The 20489-nt window shown below is 42.6% G+C and overlaps 1 protein-coding gene across 4 annotated transcripts in view; it reads left to right on the top strand.

The window, feature by feature from the left end:
- The window catches only part of INPP5B (inositol polyphosphate-5-phosphatase B), a 145264-nt gene that overhangs the window by 85960 nt on the left and 38815 nt on the right, over positions 1 to 20489 (top strand). For all 4 annotated transcript variants that reach the window (XM_044287054.1, XM_044287055.1, XM_044287056.1 and 1 more), the window contains 8 exons: positions 235 to 336; positions 1541 to 1655; positions 2755 to 2871; positions 6403 to 6590; positions 9131 to 9242; positions 10866 to 10975; positions 16533 to 16668; positions 17815 to 17925. In XM_044287054.1, coding sequence (XP_044142989.1) covers positions 235 to 336; positions 1541 to 1655; positions 2755 to 2871; positions 6403 to 6590; positions 9131 to 9242; positions 10866 to 10975; positions 16533 to 16668; positions 17815 to 17925 — 991 coding nt within the window. The remainder of the gene's footprint in view (positions 1 to 234; positions 337 to 1540; positions 1656 to 2754; positions 2872 to 6402; positions 6591 to 9130; positions 9243 to 10865; positions 10976 to 16532; positions 16669 to 17814; positions 17926 to 20489) is intronic.

Below are 20489 nucleotides of genomic sequence, written 5' to 3'. Positions count from 1 at the left end.
GAACTTTTGTTACCTCTGGTGTTAATTCCAGCGTCCATGGCCAGAGACCATGTAAAACTATTGACTTCAATATGCATTACAGATAGTGACACAGTCCCCAAGGCCTGTCCCCAAGGGGGCACGTTTTATTAGAAATTTAAATCAAAATGTTTCACCCTAAAAGACAGATATTTCTCTATCATAAGATATATGATATACTACACTTAACAAGATCTTAAAAATGTTTATCCTCAGGTTTTTTGTTGGAACATACAACGTCAATGGGCAGTCCCCAAAAGAGAATTTACAACCCTGGTTCAGTATTGATCCCAAACCCCCCGATGTGTATTGTATTGGGTATGTAAATATGTATATTTATATCATTAGTCGGTATCTGAATTTGCTTGGTATTGCAGCTTAGCCACATTCACTTTGATGGGACTGAGCTGCACCTAGACCATGTGACCCATGAATGTGATGTTGCTGTTCTAGGAAGAGCCCGCATTAGCAGGGGGGCCGTGAGTTGGACCCCCACAATCAGGTATTGGTGACCTATCATAAACATAGGTCATTAATTTTAAAGACCATGACAACCCCTTTAAGATAGTAAATGTTGTGCTGCCTGTCGTACCTAATGCTGGTAAATGTGGTTGCACAGAAATGTGGTTGCACATTTTCATCTCATGTTGCATGAATACAAATGCCGTTTAGCCCTACACTATATCTGGACTTGCTTATAGACTTGATTAAAGGGATTGTCTGAGTTCAACAAAAATATATATACAAAAACATATAGGTCACCTCTGCAGCCAATCACTGACTTCAGCAGCGACATCCCATGTACTTCTGAGGACAGAGATTAGCTGCATAGTGACCTGTGTGTGTCAAATGTAACCACTGCAGCCAGAAAGATGACATCAGCGGTGGAGGGGGACCAGAGCACATTGTCTGAGTGACAGATAGTGTAGTCACTCAGCTTTCCTGGACTCCTGCATTAGTCTATAAGTAGGTTATAGATTTGAGATGAATTTAGCTTGTATTTATTTGTTGCATTACCTACCAGATAGTTCTAAAAGCAATGATCAAATGCAAAGCAGCTTAATCTCCTAATTAAAACTTTATATTAAAATATATTCTTTATTTTCTGATAGTATATATTTTTTTCATTTTCTGTATGTGATTATGGGAGCAGACATCTAACCTGAGCTGTGAACAGCAGTTCAGAGATTTATTTTCCATCAGCTATGGAACAGTGTGGTAGACATGCTCTGTGACCTGTGCAGGGAGGGGGAGAAGGTGAGCTGTCCCTATCACCTTCTGTTAGTGGTGTGATCCCATTATCGTTCTCTGGCTAAATGTACCCATTTGCTTCAGTTTTTCAAAATCTTCTTTCAATATCTGTAGAATGCGACATAAACATAAAAAAAACCATGAAATCTTAATTTAACCATTTGTTCATTGTCTGACAGTACACACCCTTTTTCCGTGTAATCTCTACATGCTAGTCTTTAACTGTAATTGTTTTTGTAATATGAAAGTCAAAGCTTCCTTTCCCTCCCAGATTTCAAGAGCTTGACTTAAGCAAGGAAGCATTTTTCTTCAATGATACACCCAAAGAAGAAGAATGGTTTAAAGCAGTTTCCGAGGGGCTACACCCAGGAGCCAAATATGCAAAGGTACAAGAAATTATATATCTATATATATATTTCAATTTGTATGCGTGTGTGTGTTAGTTTCTCAGTGTTTCTCAAATAACAGTGTCCGTCATCCACAGATCCCCGTGTTGTAAATTGATCCACATTTCTTTCTTTTTTTATTCTCTTATACGTTAATAAGGAAACAGTGTTATGCAGAGGTGTACTTATTAATTATAACAATTTTATAGACAAATTATACTATTTACAGTCGCGCGGGGGGCGCGAAATGTTTTCTTCTTCCTAGGGGGGGCATGACAGAAAATAATTGAGAAGCACTGGTTTATCTACAGTACGTTGTTTTTAAAAGTGTTGAGAGAAAAAGGTTGGTTAAGTGAGTGGCATCTTAAATTTCAAGAGGATGTGACCCAGTTTATGCAAATTATTGGGGTGTGCCAGACTTTCAGTTGCATAAGGGAAAGGAATGTGTCTAGTGAGCTGTGCCAGGTGCATTCTGCCATTTTGATTTGTTGCAATGGTTAAAGAGGCTGTCCGAGCTCTATATATTGATGATCTATCCTTAGGATACCTCATCAATATCTGATCGGTAGGGGATTGACCCCCCCCCCCCCAACCCCCCGATCAGCTGCGTGCACCACAAATAACACTGGGGGAAGCAAACAGCTCCATCCACTGTGCTGCCGACATGCGGATTACTGCAGCCCCGCTCCCATTCATATTTTCTCATAACTATGTGTTGTGCTGTTCCTCTACTATGGGTCCTGAATGTTTATGTATAAATAAAAAAATGGGAGAATGCCATTCCCATTCTCAAAGGGGTGTGTCCCTGTACAGCCTGATACTGTACCACCCACATCTAAACAAAATTATTCATACATTTTTAAGTGGAATGAGTGAGAAATGGGACAAAAAAGAGTTCTAAGAAAAGATGCCACAAAATTGTTATTTTATGGAAAGTATTTGCTAAAACAGACCAGTCGAGGGATGCCTGGCTCTCTAACGTCCACAATCAGTCCCCTGTTTTTTAGCGTGTTTCTAATACAAATAAGAACTGAAAGGGAAGGATCTGGAAATGTTCCTAAAAGCAATGTGTTCCTTCCAATCCTTATTGTTTCTGTAGATTAAGTTGATCCGACTCGTAGGAATAATGCTGCTGCTGTATGTCAGGAAGGATCTGGCAGGTCATGTCTCGGAGGTGGAAGCAGAGACTGTGGGCACAGGAATCATGGGAAGGATGGTGAGTTTATAGCAGATGGAAAGTAGGTTTTTTTTCTTCTTGTTTCAGTATTGGGATTATACCATTGAGCTGGGGCTTCCCTAGCAGACCTTCAGTTATATATGCAAGTCTTAAATACATAAATCTGTATTTTAATCTTATAAATCCTCTTATATTACAAAGTATAATAGCAGTAGTTTCAGGCATAACACACAGTATATGTTTTATTACATTACTAAATGCTGTCTGCTGATGGCAAGTGGCTGTGCGATCAGCACATCTGGGGAACCTGTCGCATTTTGTAGGGAGTGTCCAAACCGGACAACCTATTTAAGAGCGCACGTATATAGTCACAGTAGCAATGTAATGTCACCTTTTTTATTTAAATTAATTCAAAAAACAGTTTGTTAGTTTAAGGTGGCCCTGTCAGCATGATCAAACTTACTAATCAGGCAGACTGCCTGGACAGGTTAATCAGGTTAAAGGAACCTGTCTTCAACTTTATGCTGACCTCACTGGGGACATCATATAATAGTGACAGAAATGCTGATTTCAGCGGTGTGTCACTCATGAGCTAAAAGTAAGTGGTTGCTGAGAACCAGCATCATAATCACTGCAGCCCAGGCCTTGAGAAGAGTCAGATATATTTGAGAAGAGTCCTGGTTATTCATAATCTCCTGCTCTCCCGTCCATCTGCTGATGTTTGGCAGTTCTCTCCTAGAGAGAAAAGGAGAAAACTAGGTAGAAGACTGTCAGTCATCAGCAGGTGGGCAGGAATTCACGAATAACCAGGACTCTTCTCAGGTGGCTATATTTTATAGCTATTAATATATATATCTGCGTTCCTCAGTAAACAGCACCAGATGTGTAGCTCAGGTCCCGACTTTTGGAGGCAGTACGCAGGGTGCAAAAGATAGGGCAGGATGAGATATCTTGGCCTGGCTATTAGATGTCAGGGTGGGAATTACATAGCTACAGTGTGGCCCTCGGTGCTCCAACTAAGCAATTTGCATATATATATAGATAGATATATATATCCATAGAAAAAGTCAGGCAGCACTCCCTTGACGTGCAGCTGTAGCTGTAAGGTGCCCGCGGTGGTCCCTCGATTTAGGACGTAAACAGCAAACAAAATCCGCAGCACTCCTTGAAGTATAAAAAATTTGTAATTTTATTCACACAATAATTTTGACATGTGTGAATAAAATTACAATTTTTTTTATACTTCAAGGAGTGCTGCGGATTTTGTTTGCTATATATATATATATATATATATATATATATATATATATATACACACACTGAACAAAAATATAAATGCAACACTTGGTTTTGCTTCCATTTTGCATGAGCTGAACTCGAAGATCTGAAGCATTTTCTACATACACAAGACCCATTACTCTCAAATATTGTTCACAAATCTGTGTTAGTGAGCACTTTGAGATAATCCATCCCACCTCACAGGTGTGGCATATTAAGGTGCTGATTATACAACATGAATATTGCACAGGTGTGCCTTAGACTTCCCATAATAAAAGGCCACTCTGAAATGTGCACAGTTTTGCCTTACTGGTGGGGGGAGGAGTCAGAAAACCAGTCAGTATCTGGTGTGGCCACCATTTGCCTCACGCAGTGCAACACATCTCTGTTGCATAGAGTTGATCAGGTTGCTGATTGTGGCCTGTGGAATGTTGGTCCACTCCTCTTCAATAGCTGTGCAAAGTTGCAGAATATTAGCAGGAACTGGAACACACTGTCGTATACGCCGATCCAGAGCATCCCAAACAGGCTCAATGGGCGACATGTCCGGTGAGTATGCTGGCCATGCAAGAACTGGGATGTTTCTAGCTTCCAGAAATTGTGTACAGATCCTTGCAATATGGGGCCGTGCATTATCATGCTGCAACATGAGGTGATGGTCGTGGATGAATGGCACAACAATGGCCCTGAGGATCTCGTCACGGTATCGCTGTGCATTCAAAATGAATGCCATCAATAAAATACACCTGTGTTCGTTGTCCATAACATACGCCTGCCCATACCATAACCCCACCGCCACCATGGGCCACTTGATCCACAACGTTGACACCAGCAACTGCTCACCCACACGACGCCACACACGCTGTCTGCCATCTGCCCTGAACAGTGAAAACCGGGACTCATCCGTGAACCGAACTCCTCTCCAACGTGCCAGATGCCATCGAATGTGAGCATTTGCCCACTTAAGTTGGTTATGACGACACACTGCAGTCAGGTCCAGACCCCGATGAGGAGGACTAGCATACAGATAAGCTTCCCTGAGACAGTTTATGACCGTTTGTGCAGAATTTTTTTGGTTATGCAAACTGATTGTTGCTGCAGCTGTCCGGGTGGCTGGTCTCGTACAATCATGGAGGTTAACATGCTGGATGTGGAGGTCCTGGGCTGGTGTGGTTACACGTAGTCTGCGGTTGTGAGGCCGGTTGGATGTACTGCCAAATTCTCTGAAACACCTTTGGAGATGGCTTATGGTAGAGAAATGAACATTCATTGCACGGGCAACAGCTCTGGTAGACATTCCTGCAGTCAGCATGCCAATTGCACGCTCCCTCAAATGTTGCGACATCTGTGGCATTGTGCCATGTGATCAAACTGCACATTTCAGAGTGGTCTTTTATTCTTTTATTGTGGGCAGTCTAAGGTTCACCTGTGCAATATTCATACTGTCTAATCAGCACCTTGATATACCACACCTGTGAGGTGCGATGGATTATCTCAGTAAAGGAGAAGTGCTCACTAACACAGATTTAGACAGATTTGTGAACAATATTTGAGAGTAATGTGTCTTTTGTGTATGTAGAAAATGTTTCAGATCTTTGAGTTCAGCTCATGCAAAATGGGAGCAAAACCGAAAGTGTTGCGTTTATATTTTTGTTCAGTGTGTGTGTGTGTGTGTGTGTGTGTGTGTATATATATATATATATATATATATATATATATATATATATATATATATATATATTAAATGTGTGTGTGTGTGTGTGTGTAAAGCCTCATGCACATGGCCCGTATTGCAGACTGCAAACAGCAGGCCCGCAATATGCGTGCACTGGCCGTGTGCTCCCCACTTCACGGATGTGGACCCATTCCCTTAAATGGGTCGGCAATCCGGACCTGTGAAACGGAGGTATGGAACCCCACGGAAACACTACGGAGTGCTTCCGTAGTGTTTCTGTCCGTGCCTTCGCACCTCAAAAAAGGTTGAACTTGTTCTATTTTTTTACAGTTCGGACGGATCAAGTTAAATGGGTCTGGATCTGGTACGGCAGCTGCACGGATGGTGCCCGTGTATTGGGGACCACAAATTGCTGCCCCCAATGCACGGAATGGCCGCATAACGGCCGTGTGCAAGATGCTTAAAAGTAATTTCTCTGCATTAGTGATACACATAAAAGAAAGAAATATATCATTTTTATCAGCCCAACTACTATCCTGCTTTTAGTAGGGTTAATCATGCTGACAGGGCCTCTTTAATCATTTGCCTCAATCTGTTTTCTGTGGCTCCCCCTGCAGGGTAACAAAGGAGGTGTGGCAGTTCGTTTCCGCTTCCATAACACTCACATTTGTGTTGTTAACTCCCATCTGGCTGCTCATGTTGATGACTATGAGAGGAGGAACCAGGACTTCAGAGACATCTGCTCCAGGATGCTATTTCCGCAGGTGGACCCAACACTTCCCCCACTGACTATTCACAAGCATGAGTACGTCTCCCACTTATAACTTTACTTCTAGTGGTGATGTTTAGTTATTACAGCAAAAATTAAAAACTGTGTTCTGACTGGTTGAGCAGTTGGAACCAATCATATTCGATTAGACAAAATGGTTATTTTTAATGGTAAAATTATTTGGCTGGTTAATATTAATTATTAAATTAGTGGCCTGCTCTAGTACCTAAAAGGTTCACTAAGTGCACTATAACATGTACGGCAACTTGAAACCTCTGACTGCAACTTGAAACCTTTGACAGTACAGTGCAGTTGAATAATTGGCAGTAAAATATCTGTAGTTAGCACGGCTCTGACACGGATGTATAATAGCACTATTAAATGTTGTAGTCACTGAGAAGTAGCGCGTAGGTGTAACTGAAACTAAAAATGACAGCAAATAGCGATATAAGCACACATGTGTTTTCTGTGCAGGACATTACGGCACCACAGCTGCTATGTGTGACACCATGGCTAGCAGGTACACGGGTTACCCGAGCAAATGTCTGCAAATGGCAGGTTGTGCTGTAGTGTTACTGGACCCCAACACTGTTGCCTCACATTCTGTAAAAGGTGTTGAATAAGGTTTCAGCGCATTGTTTTTTTTAAAGGGATCTGTCACCAGTGACCTCTCTATCCAGCTGTCTGCATAGACACATAGCTGTGGTTCACCTGATTAACACGCTGTTGCTCTGAGGCTCAGTTTCCAAGTTATACTGTTTCTTAATATGCACATTAGGCCTTTGGTGCAATGAGGCTTGACCATTGCTGTTGTTGCACCCATGCCCGCTTCTTTCTGCAGCCAGTCCTTTCGTGGCTGCTTTGCCACTGCCTGGCCCTGTCAATCAAAACTGCTAAATAGCATCCTGCAAGTATCTTGTATATGTTTTGGAATTGCCCCAAATTAGAAAGATACTGGAAGGACGTGGTCAGACTCATTAATTCTGTATACAGTGAGTTAACACCCCCCTTTATGCATTCTTGGCTAGAAACAGATCTTGGGATATGTGAAGGGGAAAAGATAGCCACAGCTAGGCTGCCCTATATGGCTCAAAAAGTAATTGTGCAGCGATGAAAAACCTCCATCCATACAGGAATTTATATGCAAAGTGAACTTGAAAAGAAATACTACATTATAGTGCAAATGGCTGGATACTTCAGTTTAGCCCTTATGCTTCTAATTTCTAATAACTACTGAATGATTTGACTAGTTCAAGTCTCGTTTAGTACTTTTTTACTGAAGAACTCTGGCACAACCCATAACTTGGGAACGGAGCCTCGGATTAACAAAAGAGAGACTGTGCTTTAGTCGGGTGAACCACAGATATGCGTCCATGTAGACAGTTGGATAGGGAGGACACTGGTGACAGATTAGTCACTGATGTCAGGAGGCACTGCAGGCAGGGCATTGGTGTCTGCCTTGCCTCCCTTGCAACGTCTTCAGTGGTCAATACTAAACTTCAAGTGACAGATCTGACATGCTAAGGGCTCATTCAGACGGCCGTATGCTGTCCGCAAAAATGCAGATCCGTTTTTTTTGCGGACAGTTCGGCATGTCCACAAAAAAACGGATTGCATTCCGTTTTTTTGCAGATCCATAGACTTTAATAGGGCCGTGTCCTGATTTTCACTGACAAGTATAGGACATGTTTCATTTTTTTTTTTTAGCTGAGCCGTGCAATGGAAGAAAAGGGCCCCATAGAAGTGAATAGGATAGCATCTAATCTGAAAAAAATAAAATATATAAGGATCCGCATTTTTGCGGGCAGCATACAGCCGTCTGAATGAGCCCTTAAAGTCTGTGATGGCTAACCTCCGGCACTCCAAGATTTTCTCAGAACTCCATAGAAATGAATAGAGAATGCTGGGAGTTGTAGTTTCACCACAGCTGGAGTGCCGGAGGTTAGCCATCACTGTCCTAAGTCACTGGAGCATCACACTAATTTTGCCCTTATTTTGCAGAGTTAAGGAATTGTGCATTTCACTTAAAGGGGTTGTCCCATCTCGCTAAGTTGCTTTCACTCGGTTCTTTTTAGTGTAATAATAATCTTGCCCTAGACATGTTATTTTCACCATAGCTTTCTTCTCTCCCTATTCATAATTTTTGGTTCCCTTTGTTTATTGCTCGTTGTCAGGGGTTACGGCCACCGTTGCAATACTGCATCGGTGGTTGCGCTTTCATAGTGTCTTTGTTACCTTATTCTTGCCTGTGCTGGCCAGGACCACAGGAGCAGGCACAGCATCTCCCGACCTAGCAGTATACAATCGAACAGAATGCACAGTACCTGGACAGACCAGGACACACAAATGTTTGTATTGCTTTATTGTCAAAATGCATCAATAAAAAAGATTGAACCATAAAGCAATGCAGAGTACAGGCAAGTGACGGCAGCAGAAGTTCACTTGCTTGTACTATCAAAGTTCCCACACAAAGCACAGAAAGTGGCGCGGAAAGGAGGCGAGAATGAGAGACGGAACAACCCCTTTAATTATTGGAATTACAATTACAAATATGGCACCGTACATGTGTTTTACAGTGTTGTATTATGGCTTGGAGACCTAAACTACAGATTAAAGGAAGTTGAGATGGAGAGAGCGAAGAAACTCATTGAATCCAAGGACTACCAGACACTCTACAATTTTGATCAGGTATGAGTTGCAAAATGTCTTCCCTAGTTCGTAGCCCCTTTAATGCCATGTTAGCAACCACTGCATGGAGAGGAAAGTGGTTGGCATAGCAGTCAAGGACCTAAAAGAGCCCTGCAGGCTGGAATGCATGTGAATAACCAAATAAACTAATACATTAGCTTTAAACAAATTTCCCTTTATGACCTAAAAACAAATGATCTAAATACAAAGTTGGTGATCAGGGTTTCATTCAATAATAGTATAGAGAGGGGGGGGGGGGGGGGGCATATCCAAAATGCACAATAAAGACCACCCCAAGTGGGGAACAGAAAGTTAAAAAAAATATATGGATGAATAAATAACGCAGAGAAAGTGCACCATAGTACACAAGTTCCCACATTAATATCTGACCATCAGATGACCACCTCCACTGACTCCAAGGTGTTGGTGGGAGAGCACAACATTCTCAGCAGCCAGTCTCATTTGCACACACACTGTAATGTTTCCAGAAAGAGGAAAATTTACACGCCTCTAGTCAGTGAGTGCAGTGGGCAAACCTTTTTCTCCAAAAGTGGCACTGCCACTAGCAAGCCTGTCAGCTCTAGCATCTGGAAGGCATAGAGGGTGCACGACTATTGTACAGTCCGCATCACTACGGGGAGCCTGGATGATAATCGCACAACAGTGGCCATCTCCCAAAGGAGATTGTATATAATGAATGTATTGAGACAAATTTATACCAATGTATTTTATTACAAAAGGGCTAAATTGACAGGATAATGGGAATAGATATAGCTAGTGGAAATGAAGTCCCACCATAATGGGAAAAAAAAAAAGCACACGCATTTCATTACTGTAAAACATGGCAAATATTAAAAATTTGGCAATTTGGCACCACTAAGCATTGAAATGTACAACAAATTAAATAAAAAATATCTATTATATAAAATGACGTTTTTTTTTGTAGACTTGGTCATTAGTACAAAAGAGCAAAGTGTACAATTAAAGGGGTTTTCTGGGAGTACAATACTGAGGTGAGGACCTATCCCCAGGCTCTAATTCCCATCACCCCCACTGTTCAGCTGTTTGAAGAGACCTCGACCGCCTTACAACATACCAGGCACAGTGCCGTCCATTGTATGCTTCATATGTAAATGCTTATGCCCATTCACCTGAGTGACATAGGCCATGTGACGGACGTGACATCACTGGCTGAGGAAGGTGACAGTGCTCATTGGACCTCCACAGCCTCGGGGTGCCAGGAGTCGGATAGGTCATAAATACTATACTCCTGGAAACCCCTTTAATCAAAGTGCTAACTGCAATGAAAGGTGTAAATGGTGAACTGAAAAAAATGTGATGTCATATTAAATACTAATATGTGAAACAAATAATAAAGATCTAAAAGTATAAATTTGAAACTTGATAATATATTATCATTTTACAAGAAAAATGTGAAAATAATGAAACACATGGCATGCACTGAAAGTGACATGCGGTACATTCAGAGAATGTAGGTAAGGGGGGAATAAGGTTTTTTTGTATACAGTCTGTGCCCGTTTTTTTTAAGATAATCTGTACACTTTCCAAGGTGTAGGAAATGCTGTAGTGTTCTGAGATCTGATCATCATATCTTCTGTTTAGCTGAAACAGCAGATGGAGGCAAAGACAGTGTTTGATGGCTTCACAGAGGGAGAAATACAGTTTCAGCCTACTTACAAGTATGACACTGGCTCTGATGAATGGGATACAAGGTAGGCGATGGAAAGTGGATTAAGAATAAGAAAAAAGGTAGTGATGTCACATACTTTGTTTTTAGATTGCTGAAAAAGAAATTCAGTCAGCATTTTGTGCGGTTTCAGATGGCCATTCCAATTTCCATCTGCAATACATGGTAGAAAGTGGACGCTCCATTGCGTCCGTGTATTTTTCCAGACCCAGTCACGTAAATGAATGAGTCTTGGACAGAAAACGGACAAGAATGCTGCATACAACTAGTTTCTCTGCATGGACTACTGGTCCAGGACAGAAGTGTCAATTGCACCATGTACTTTATATGTATATGTACTGTGCAAGTGCAGTCCAGATAGCACACAGACGGAAAATATCATCGTTTGAATCCTTTCCCTCCTGAAGCATGTATGGCATTCACACAAGATATGGTAGAAATTCTCCGTGTTGAGGCGCCACCCCCAGTGTTATGGAAAGCCACAAAAGCAGTCTCAATCTCCCTATATGGGCCCTCGCCTTGCAAGCAGACATGGTATATGCTGTAGATATGCTATAAATGCTTCAGATGGGAATACCTATTTTGGAGGAGTTGGCTCACAGTTACGCTTTTTTAATTGGGGGCAGCATGCTGTGTCCACCAGTAGCAGTAGGCTATGGTGATGTTTTCATCCCAAGGGACATGATGTCCATGGCTGCTATTGGATGATACTGCATCATGATGTTACATATCACAGAAGCTTTAAAGGAACCTGTCAGCAGATTTTTACTTCTGAAACTGGCTGATCCATTACACGTGCACTTGGCAGCTGAAGACATCTGTGTTGGTCCCAAGTTCGTATGTGCCCACATTGCTGAGAAATGATGTTTTATATATGCATATTAACCTCTAGGAGCAACGGGGGCGTAGCTGTTACACCTAGAGGCTCTACTCTCTGCAACTGCTGCACCCTCTGTGCTTTGAGAGGGAAAACACCACACCTGGTCCCGTCAATCAAAGAGCATAGCAATTACAGAGAGAGCAGAGCCTCTAGGTGTAACAGCAACGCCCCTGTTGCTCTTAGAGGTTAATATGCATATATAAAACATCATTTCTCAGCAATGCAGGCACATATGAACTTGGGACCAACACAGATGCCTTCAGCTGCCAAGTGCACATGTAATGGATCAGCCAGTTTCATAGGAACAAATCTGCTGACAGATGCCCTTTTAAGAAGTGTGTGTTATTCTCATAGATTATTACTAGACACTGAACTCCACTTTATATTTTGGGTAAACAGAGGACCAGACATGTTAAAATCCAACCAGTACAACATTGACAGGAAGACTTAAGTGGGCACATAGGCTGTCCCCATTCATATATATCTAATAAATATGTCCAGCTTTAGACACACAACATGTAGTTATTAGATTGATTGGAATTTAATGCTGTGCAATTCACAGTATGCGAAAATTCATTATAAATGAGATAAGATCCACAGTTTTAGAGGAACATATCAAACCTGGTTATTTTCTCCTTTTTTTTTTTTTTCTTAGAGGCTCTTTGAAACGTTAAAGGGGTTGTCTGGGTTCAGCTCTGAACTCCTTCACCCCTCCAGCCCTTCTGAGTTGACAGAGGGCTTGTTCTTCATATCTGGTGACGTATCAGTATTTCTCACAGTCTAGGTTTCCACCGAGCAGTGAGCCAGATGACGTCACCGACACTAATGGGCGGTCTTTAGCGCTGTCTTAGCCTTTAAAACACCCTAGGGCAGAGCTGAAGACCACCCATTAATGCCGGTGACGTCACCGGGAACACTGCTAGGCAGAAGCCTCCACCTAGCAGTGTAAAATGTAAACAAAACAGGCCTTGCCCTGTGTGATGCAGCGCAAGGGCGAGCATCAGAGCATGAAATGCTCAGATGCTTCACTCAGAGGGGCTTGAGGGGTGAAGCAGGGGTTATGTCGTGACAACCCCTTTAAAGCAGTGATCTGCGATACTCTGCTTTTCTTTTGCACCCGTGTTGATTGAATTTGCTGTGAATTACATAATTTTATATATCTCCTCAGTTTACACGATAGATTTGTCCTTAAAGTCTGTCAATATGTATCCAATATAATTATGTAATTGTATTATGTCACAAATCCCGCACCAAAATGTTTGCCCTGAAAGACCATTGTTGAGCGGCTTCCTGTGCGGTTGGAGGAAGTACACACAGGGTAGAAAAGTTTTGCTTGGTCACTTTCCCACTGATTTTCTTTTTTTTTTTTCTTTTCTTTTATGCTTCTTACTGTTCCACCCAAATAACATTTTTAAATTGATAATTTTGGCTAATGCATCAAAAGTCAGTATTACTGTTTTTTCAAACCTGCTCTGGAAAAGTGTAATGAGCCCCAATATCTTCAGAGCATTGTGGGAGTCTCTCACAGATATCTTCAGGACACCAAGTTTTAGGTCCAAACGTGGTGCTTTATTGCGGCACATCCACGTAAACAAACAATAATACAAAATAATAAACACTCGCCCGGCTGGGCTCTAACTAAACAAACAGATCCCTGACTCACCTAAGTCGCAGTTCACATGCTGTGAACCCATGCTGCTTTGTCAGCCAATGTCCCACAGCCTCCTGGCTGTACAGAGCACAGTTCGCCCACTGTCTCCAGTTCACTGTTTCTTGTGGGGGATTGGGGCTTAGTGGTCCGTCTGACTATAGCCCTGCGACCCTCCCAGGCGTCGCTTTGTCCCCCAACTCCAGGCTATCTCCCAGCCTTGTGGTCCCTCAGCCTTGCCCAGCTGAGACCACACAGACAAAGCCTCCAGGCCTCTATCCACAGGTGACACACTCCCCCCTTGCTGACACTCTGGGAGGTGCTTTATGCCAGGCTGAGTACCTCCAGCTGGTCTCACCTGTGGTGGAACAGGGTGTGGACCACACTATCCACCCCTTCCTTGCCTCCAACCTGCGTGAGACCTGTCACTGTCTCACAGCATTAATAGTTTCAAAATGCACAACCTCTGATATCATTCAAGAACATGAAGTACATTATAAAAGGCTGCAATCATTATATATTAGACAGTCACTTGCTTTGTAATTAAATTGAGCTGCAGTGTAAAGCTTTAAAGGAAGCCATTTGCCTGACACTCCTCTAAAAAGCCACTAAACAAAGAACAAAGACCAATTAACAAAACATAACCTAATCTCCTTATGTGTTTTTGTTATTTACTCTTGTTTTGGCAGATATCACAATGGCAGACCATGAGAAATGCAATAGAAAAGCAGTGGTTTGTCCTCTGCCATTTCTTATAGCCTCTGCCCCTTCCGATGTTAGTGTGTGTGAGATGGGCAGTGGGGAGTCAGTCAAGAGACTGGCAGAGGAGAAATGAGGAGAGAGGTGGATTAACCAGACAGCAGAGTTGTGATTAGATTGGAGGGGAGCAAGAGTGCTGGATGGGAGGCCACACAGGAGGATGTTGCAGTAGTCCAGGCAGGAGATGATGAGGACATGCACTAGTATTTTAGTTGACTCGGGTGAGGAAGGCGCGAATACGAGAGGTGTTCCTAAGTTGGAAACGACAGGTGGAGCTGAGGGATTGGTCATTCAAGGTCGCGGGATAGCTGAGTATCACGTTATGTGGAGTTGTCATAGGGACTGCTAAATACTAAGTGTACCAGCTTTGCTTTTCAGGGTCCTGGGAAAGCTGGGTTACCACTATGTGGAACTATAATAGACCGCAGAATATTAAATCTACTAAGACGATTCACCCTTTTCACTTCTAAATAGTGCCACAGGTAGGCAGGTTGGGTTCTGGGAAAATTGTATTACTATTATGTGGAACTGTAATAGACTATGGAATACAATATTTACCAACATAAATCCTGTTCCCCATTCCTAAATAGTGCCATAGCTTGACAGAATTGCTTTCTTGGGGTTCTGGTAAAGCTGGATTTTTACCATATGGAACTGTAATAAAGAATGCAAAATACAAAATCTAACGGGACAAATTCTCCTCCTCACTCCTAAATAGTGCCATAACTTAGCAGATTTGCCTTCCAGGGTCCTGGAAAAGGTGGGTTAATTATGTAAGGGTACCATTATCTGGATAGTGTGTACAGATCCACAAAATCTTGTAATCTAGCTTTCCCACACTGATGGATGTCAGATTTGACTTGACAGACAATGAGAAATCCTTCCAGCCTATATAGGCTAACTTGACATTTAGGCACCTGGGAAAGCTGGGCAGCACTTTTAGACCTCTTTCAGATTGCGTTGCATTATTTTTATTTATTTTTTTAACCCCTCCAGCGCTATTTTACTATGCATTCTGTATTCAGAATGCTATTATTTTCCCTTATAACCATGTAATAAGGGAAAATAATAATGATCGGGTCTCCATCCCGTTCGTCTCCTAGTAACTGTGCGTGAAAATCGCACCGCATCCGCACTTGCTTGCGGATGCTTGGGATTTTCACGCAACCCCATTAATTTCTATGGGGCCTGCGTTATGTGAAAAACGCACAAAATAGAGCATGCTGCGATTTTCATGCAACGCACAAGTAATGCGTGAAAATCACCGCTCAGGTGAACAGCCCCATAGAAATGAATGGGTCCGGATTCAGTGCAGGTGCAATGCGTTCAACTCGCGCATCGCATCCGCGCTGAATACTCGCCCGTGTGAAAGGGGCCTTACTGTACTGTCTAGTATCCCTGCACACACAGGAGGAGAGAAAGAAGCTGTAAGAAGCTACTAAGTTTCCAGGGCTTTTACAGTGCTCCATACATGGCGGGTGCTGGCTGTATCATACAGCCGGCATCTCCCCGCACTGACAGGAAGCGGAGATAGCGCCACAATCGATGCTGATTGCGGCACCTGTGAGTGAAGGCAGAGGGATGCGGCTCCCTCTGCCTTCTGAATGGAGCCCCGGCAGTGAAATTGTGGGTTCCGATCGGTTGTCATGGCAGCCTGGATGCTGCTGAAGAGATCCAGGCCTGCCATTGTGTTCTCAATACTGAGCTATGCATGGCATAGCTCAGAATGGACAGTGTGAAAATCCTATTCACCCTATTAGAGATCTATTGGGATGGATAGGAGAGGGGATCAAAAGATCCCATGTACTAGGTAGAGCGATATAGAAAATAAATTATGGCTGTCAAAATATGGCAAAGGAGGTTTTATACAATGTAAGTCAATGGGAACGGATCCGCTTGAAGATGTCACCCTATGGCTCAATCTTCAAGCGGATCCGTCCCCCATTGACTTTACATTGAAAGTCTGAACGGATCCGCTCAGGCTGCTTTCACACTTAGAATTTTTTCTAAGTTATTAATGCAGACGGATCCGTACTGAACGGAGCCTCCGTCTGCATTAATATGATCGGATCCGTTCAGAACGGATCCGATCAAGCGCAAGTGTGAAAGTAGCCTAACGCAGTTGGTGCTTTACCCATATCCAGACAGGTTCATCTTACAGATCCCATTAGGCGTCTCTCCATATGGACTACTTCTAATCCTGTGGCTTACCTCTGGATTTTTGGTTGCCTTGTGATTGTACTTGTGTTTAATTGATATCAATGCGTTGTCTTTTTTTTTTTTTTCTCCTTGTAGTGAAAAATGCCGTGCCCCTGCCTGGTGCGATCGCATTCTCTGGAAAGGCAAACATGTAACACAGCTAGATTATCAAAGCGTCATGAGTCTAAAAACAAGTGACCATAAACCAGTCAGCTCGGTTTTTAATATTGGGGTAAGTCATTTGTGTACAGTGTGCTACATCCCATTCACTTCTGTGGGACAGTTGCCAAAATCCTCATACAGGTAAAAAGATTGTCTCATCTTAAAGGGGTTGTGTGAGCTAAAAAAAAAAAAAGGAAAGGGAAAAAAAACTCAGGAAGTGAGTGGTTTAAAATAGCAATACAATCCCTTCTTCCTGCACTGTGCTCCTGTCCTCCCTGCTGCTGTTCGTTTTCCTGGCTGCAGCAGTACGTTCCATGCACACAGGTCACCTCTGCAGCCAATCGCTAGCCTCAGCAGTGATGTCCCTTATATTACTGAGGCTATTGATTGGCTGCACGATTACCTATACTCACGGAACGTCACTACTGTAGCCAGGAATATGAGGTCAGTGGTGGGGAGGACCAAACTGCAGGCTTGAAGAAGCAGAAAGAAGGGAGAAAGGGAAGGGGGCTATTTATTTTATACTATTTATAGGGGCGGACATATTTTTCATTTAACTCAGAAAGCACCATGCTGCTTAGTCTACACTCTGCTTTTTCTGTAGGCCAGATGGATCACTGTGTATGCCACTTCATTCTAGTGATTTAGTGAAAGTCACAACAGACGGACACTGATATGCCGAAATTAGTCCTAGGACGTCTGCTCTGTAAGAAAAACATACCACCGGCCTTTAATAGACCAAATGGAGAACATGCGCATGGCTTCCTCCCCATTGTATTCTATGAGACTTACAGAAACAGCCGATCAGAGATGGGACAACATTTATGGCATATTCTATGGAAATACTGTGAAACTCTGACATCGGAAATCCCATTTAGCACATTTTTGGACAGCAAATGTTCGTTCTTTTACTTATTTTTTTATTGATCCATCTGAACCAAAAGGGGAGTTTTATGAAGTATGAGGAAATGCAAAGTAGCAACCAGGCAAATTGTAGCTGAAATTGAAGGACCTTGGTTAGCATCTCTATACATGTCCGGTTCACTACTAATAAATATGTGAAGTAATATACTGAAATGTAATAATTTACTAAATATAAAATACTATTTATTATACTATTTGCTATAATATGCAAAAATTATAGTATATAATTATTCTATCATAGATTATTATTAGAGAAACATAATCAGTATATTTATGACTTATATCTGGGCAGATAAAAGTGGTTAATGAAGAGCTGTATAGAAAAACGTTTGAAGAAATAGTCCGTTCTTTGGACAAGATGGAAAATGACTGCATTCCTTCAGCTACGCTATCTCAGCGAGAGGTATAGTTGTCGGCAACATTGTGCTTTTGTTTGTTAAAATGGGACCCCTCAAAAGGACTTCATCTATTGTTGGTTTTTCATATGCTTTTGGACCATGTTCAGATGTGGTAGGTTTGTGGCAGATTTTTGGTGTGGTTCCTGCACTATAAATCTGTGACAACTGCAAAAAAAAAACATCAACATGTGGTGAAATGTTTTGTGCAGCATTAAAGACCATGGACACCTTCAGGGAATTTTTATATGATTTGTATTTTACTTATTTTGGGCTAAAAATAATTTCTCCAATGGGTCTGATAAGAATATGGCTTCAGTAAGGCCCCTTTCACACGAGCGAGTATTCCGCGCGGGTGCGATGCGTGAGTTGAACGCATTGCACCCGCACTGAATCCTGACCCATTCATTTCTATGGGGCTGTTCACATGAGCGGTGATTTTCACGCATCACTTATGCGTTGCGTGAAAATCGCAGCATGCTCCTCTTTGTGCGTTGCGGTGCGATAATCCACGCAACGCAGGCCCCATAGAAGTGAATGGGGTTGCGTGAAAATCGCAAGCATCCGCAAGCAAGTGCGGATGCGGTGCGATTTTCACGCATGGGTTCTAGGTGACAGTCTATTCACTGTATTATTTTCCCTTATAACATGGTTATAAGGTAAAATAATAGCATTCTGACTACAGAATGCATAGTATAATAGTGCTGGAAGGGTTAAAAAAATAAAAAAGTTAACTCGCCTTATCCTCTTGTTCGCGTAGTTCGTTCCCGGTCTGTAGTTTGCTAGCTGTGGGCTTGGGCTAAAGGACCTTTGATGACGTCAGATCACATGCTCCATCACCACGGTGATGGACCATGTGATTGGAGCATGTGATCTGACGTCATCAAAGGTCCTTTAGCCCAAGCCCACAGCTAGCAAACTACAGACCGGGAACGAACTACGCGAACAAGAGGATAAGGTGAGTTAACTTTTTTATTTTTTTAACCCTTCCAGCACTATTATACTATGTATTCTGTTGTCAGAATGCTATTATTTTCCCTTATAACCATGTTATAAGGGAAAATAATACAATCTTCAGAACATCAATCCCAAGCCCGAACTTCTGTGAAGAAGTTCGGGTTTGGGTACCAAACATGCGTGATTTTTCTCACGCGAGTGCAAAACGCATGACAATGTTTTGCACTCGCGCGGGAAAATTGCGCATTTTACCGCAACGCACCCGGCTCTTATCCGGGCAAAAAACATGACGCCCGTGTGAAAGAGGCCTAAGGGTACTTTCACACTTGCGTTGTTTGATTCCGGCAGGCAGTTCCGTTGCCTGAACTGACTGCCTGATCAGGCAAACTGTATGCAAACGGATGTCATTTTTTCTGACTGATCAGGCATTTTTCTGACTGATCAGGATCCTGATCAGTCAGAAAAATGCCTGATCAGTCAGAAAAATGCATAGCAATACCGGATCCGTTTTTCCGGTGTCATCAGGCAAAACGGATCCGTTTTTTTTTTTTTTTTTTTTTTTCATTTTTAAAGGTCTGCGCATGCGCAGACCGGAAGGACGGATCCGGCATTCAGGCAAGTCTTCAGTTTTTTTCGCCGGAGATAAAACCGTAGCATGCTACGGTTTTCTCTTTTGCCTGATCAGTCAAAACGACTGAACTGAAGACCTCCTGATGCAAACTGAACGGATTACTCTCCATTCAGAATGCATGGGGATATGCCTGATCAGTTATTTTCCGGTATAGAGCCCCTGTGACGGAACTCTATGCCGGAAAAGAAAAACGCAAGTGTGAAAGTACCCTCAGTGTTTTGAGGTCAGGAGATCAGGGATGAGAGCTGCACATGAGCTATAAGATGACTGGATTCAATGAGAACAGAAACTGACAGCTTGTAAACAGACAGATTTTTATATATTTTTTTTTAAAGGATATGGACACCTTTTTGTAAAAAAAAAAAAATAATAATAATTTTTACACTAATTTATTTTGAGTTTACAGAGAATCCGTTATCTGGCAGATTTTCTGTAACTCCTCCTGTGTGCACACAGGAGCGCTCACGGTCTCCCTCTCCCCACAGCAGTTCTATCTGTGTAATGGACATGTAGCAGAGCTGTGTGTGCAATGTGTATATAGTAAACTATCTGTGTAATGGGCATGTGGTAGAGCTGTGTATGTAATATGTATATAGTAGTGTCAGGTGGGCGTTGTGTATGGCAGCATCAAGTGGGCACTGTGTATGGCAGCATCAGGTGGGCACCGATGTTGGCCATTTAACCGCTTCCATGCCGCGGTCCTTAGGGACCACTGCATGGAGGGGAAAACCATCGGGCCGCTGCTCTGCTGTGGCAGTGGCCCGATGCTTGAAGGGTAAACTGAGGGAGGGAGCTCCCTCCCCCATTTGGCTGCTGCGCTGCTGTGGCAGCATCCCTATAGTTACCATGGCAACCGGATGCCTTCACAGTCATCCGGATTGCCATGGTATAGCTAAGCCTGATCGGGCTTACTGTGAATGACAATACACTGCAGTACACTATACAGTGTATTGTAGAGGCATCAGACCCACTGGAACTTGTCTC

Source organism: Bufo gargarizans, chromosome 3 (assembly GCF_014858855.1).
Source record: "Bufo gargarizans isolate SCDJY-AF-19 chromosome 3, ASM1485885v1, whole genome shotgun sequence".
Classification (NCBI taxonomy): domain Eukaryota; kingdom Metazoa; phylum Chordata; class Amphibia; order Anura; family Bufonidae; genus Bufo; species Bufo gargarizans.
This window is presented reverse-complemented; position numbering and strand designations above follow the sequence as displayed.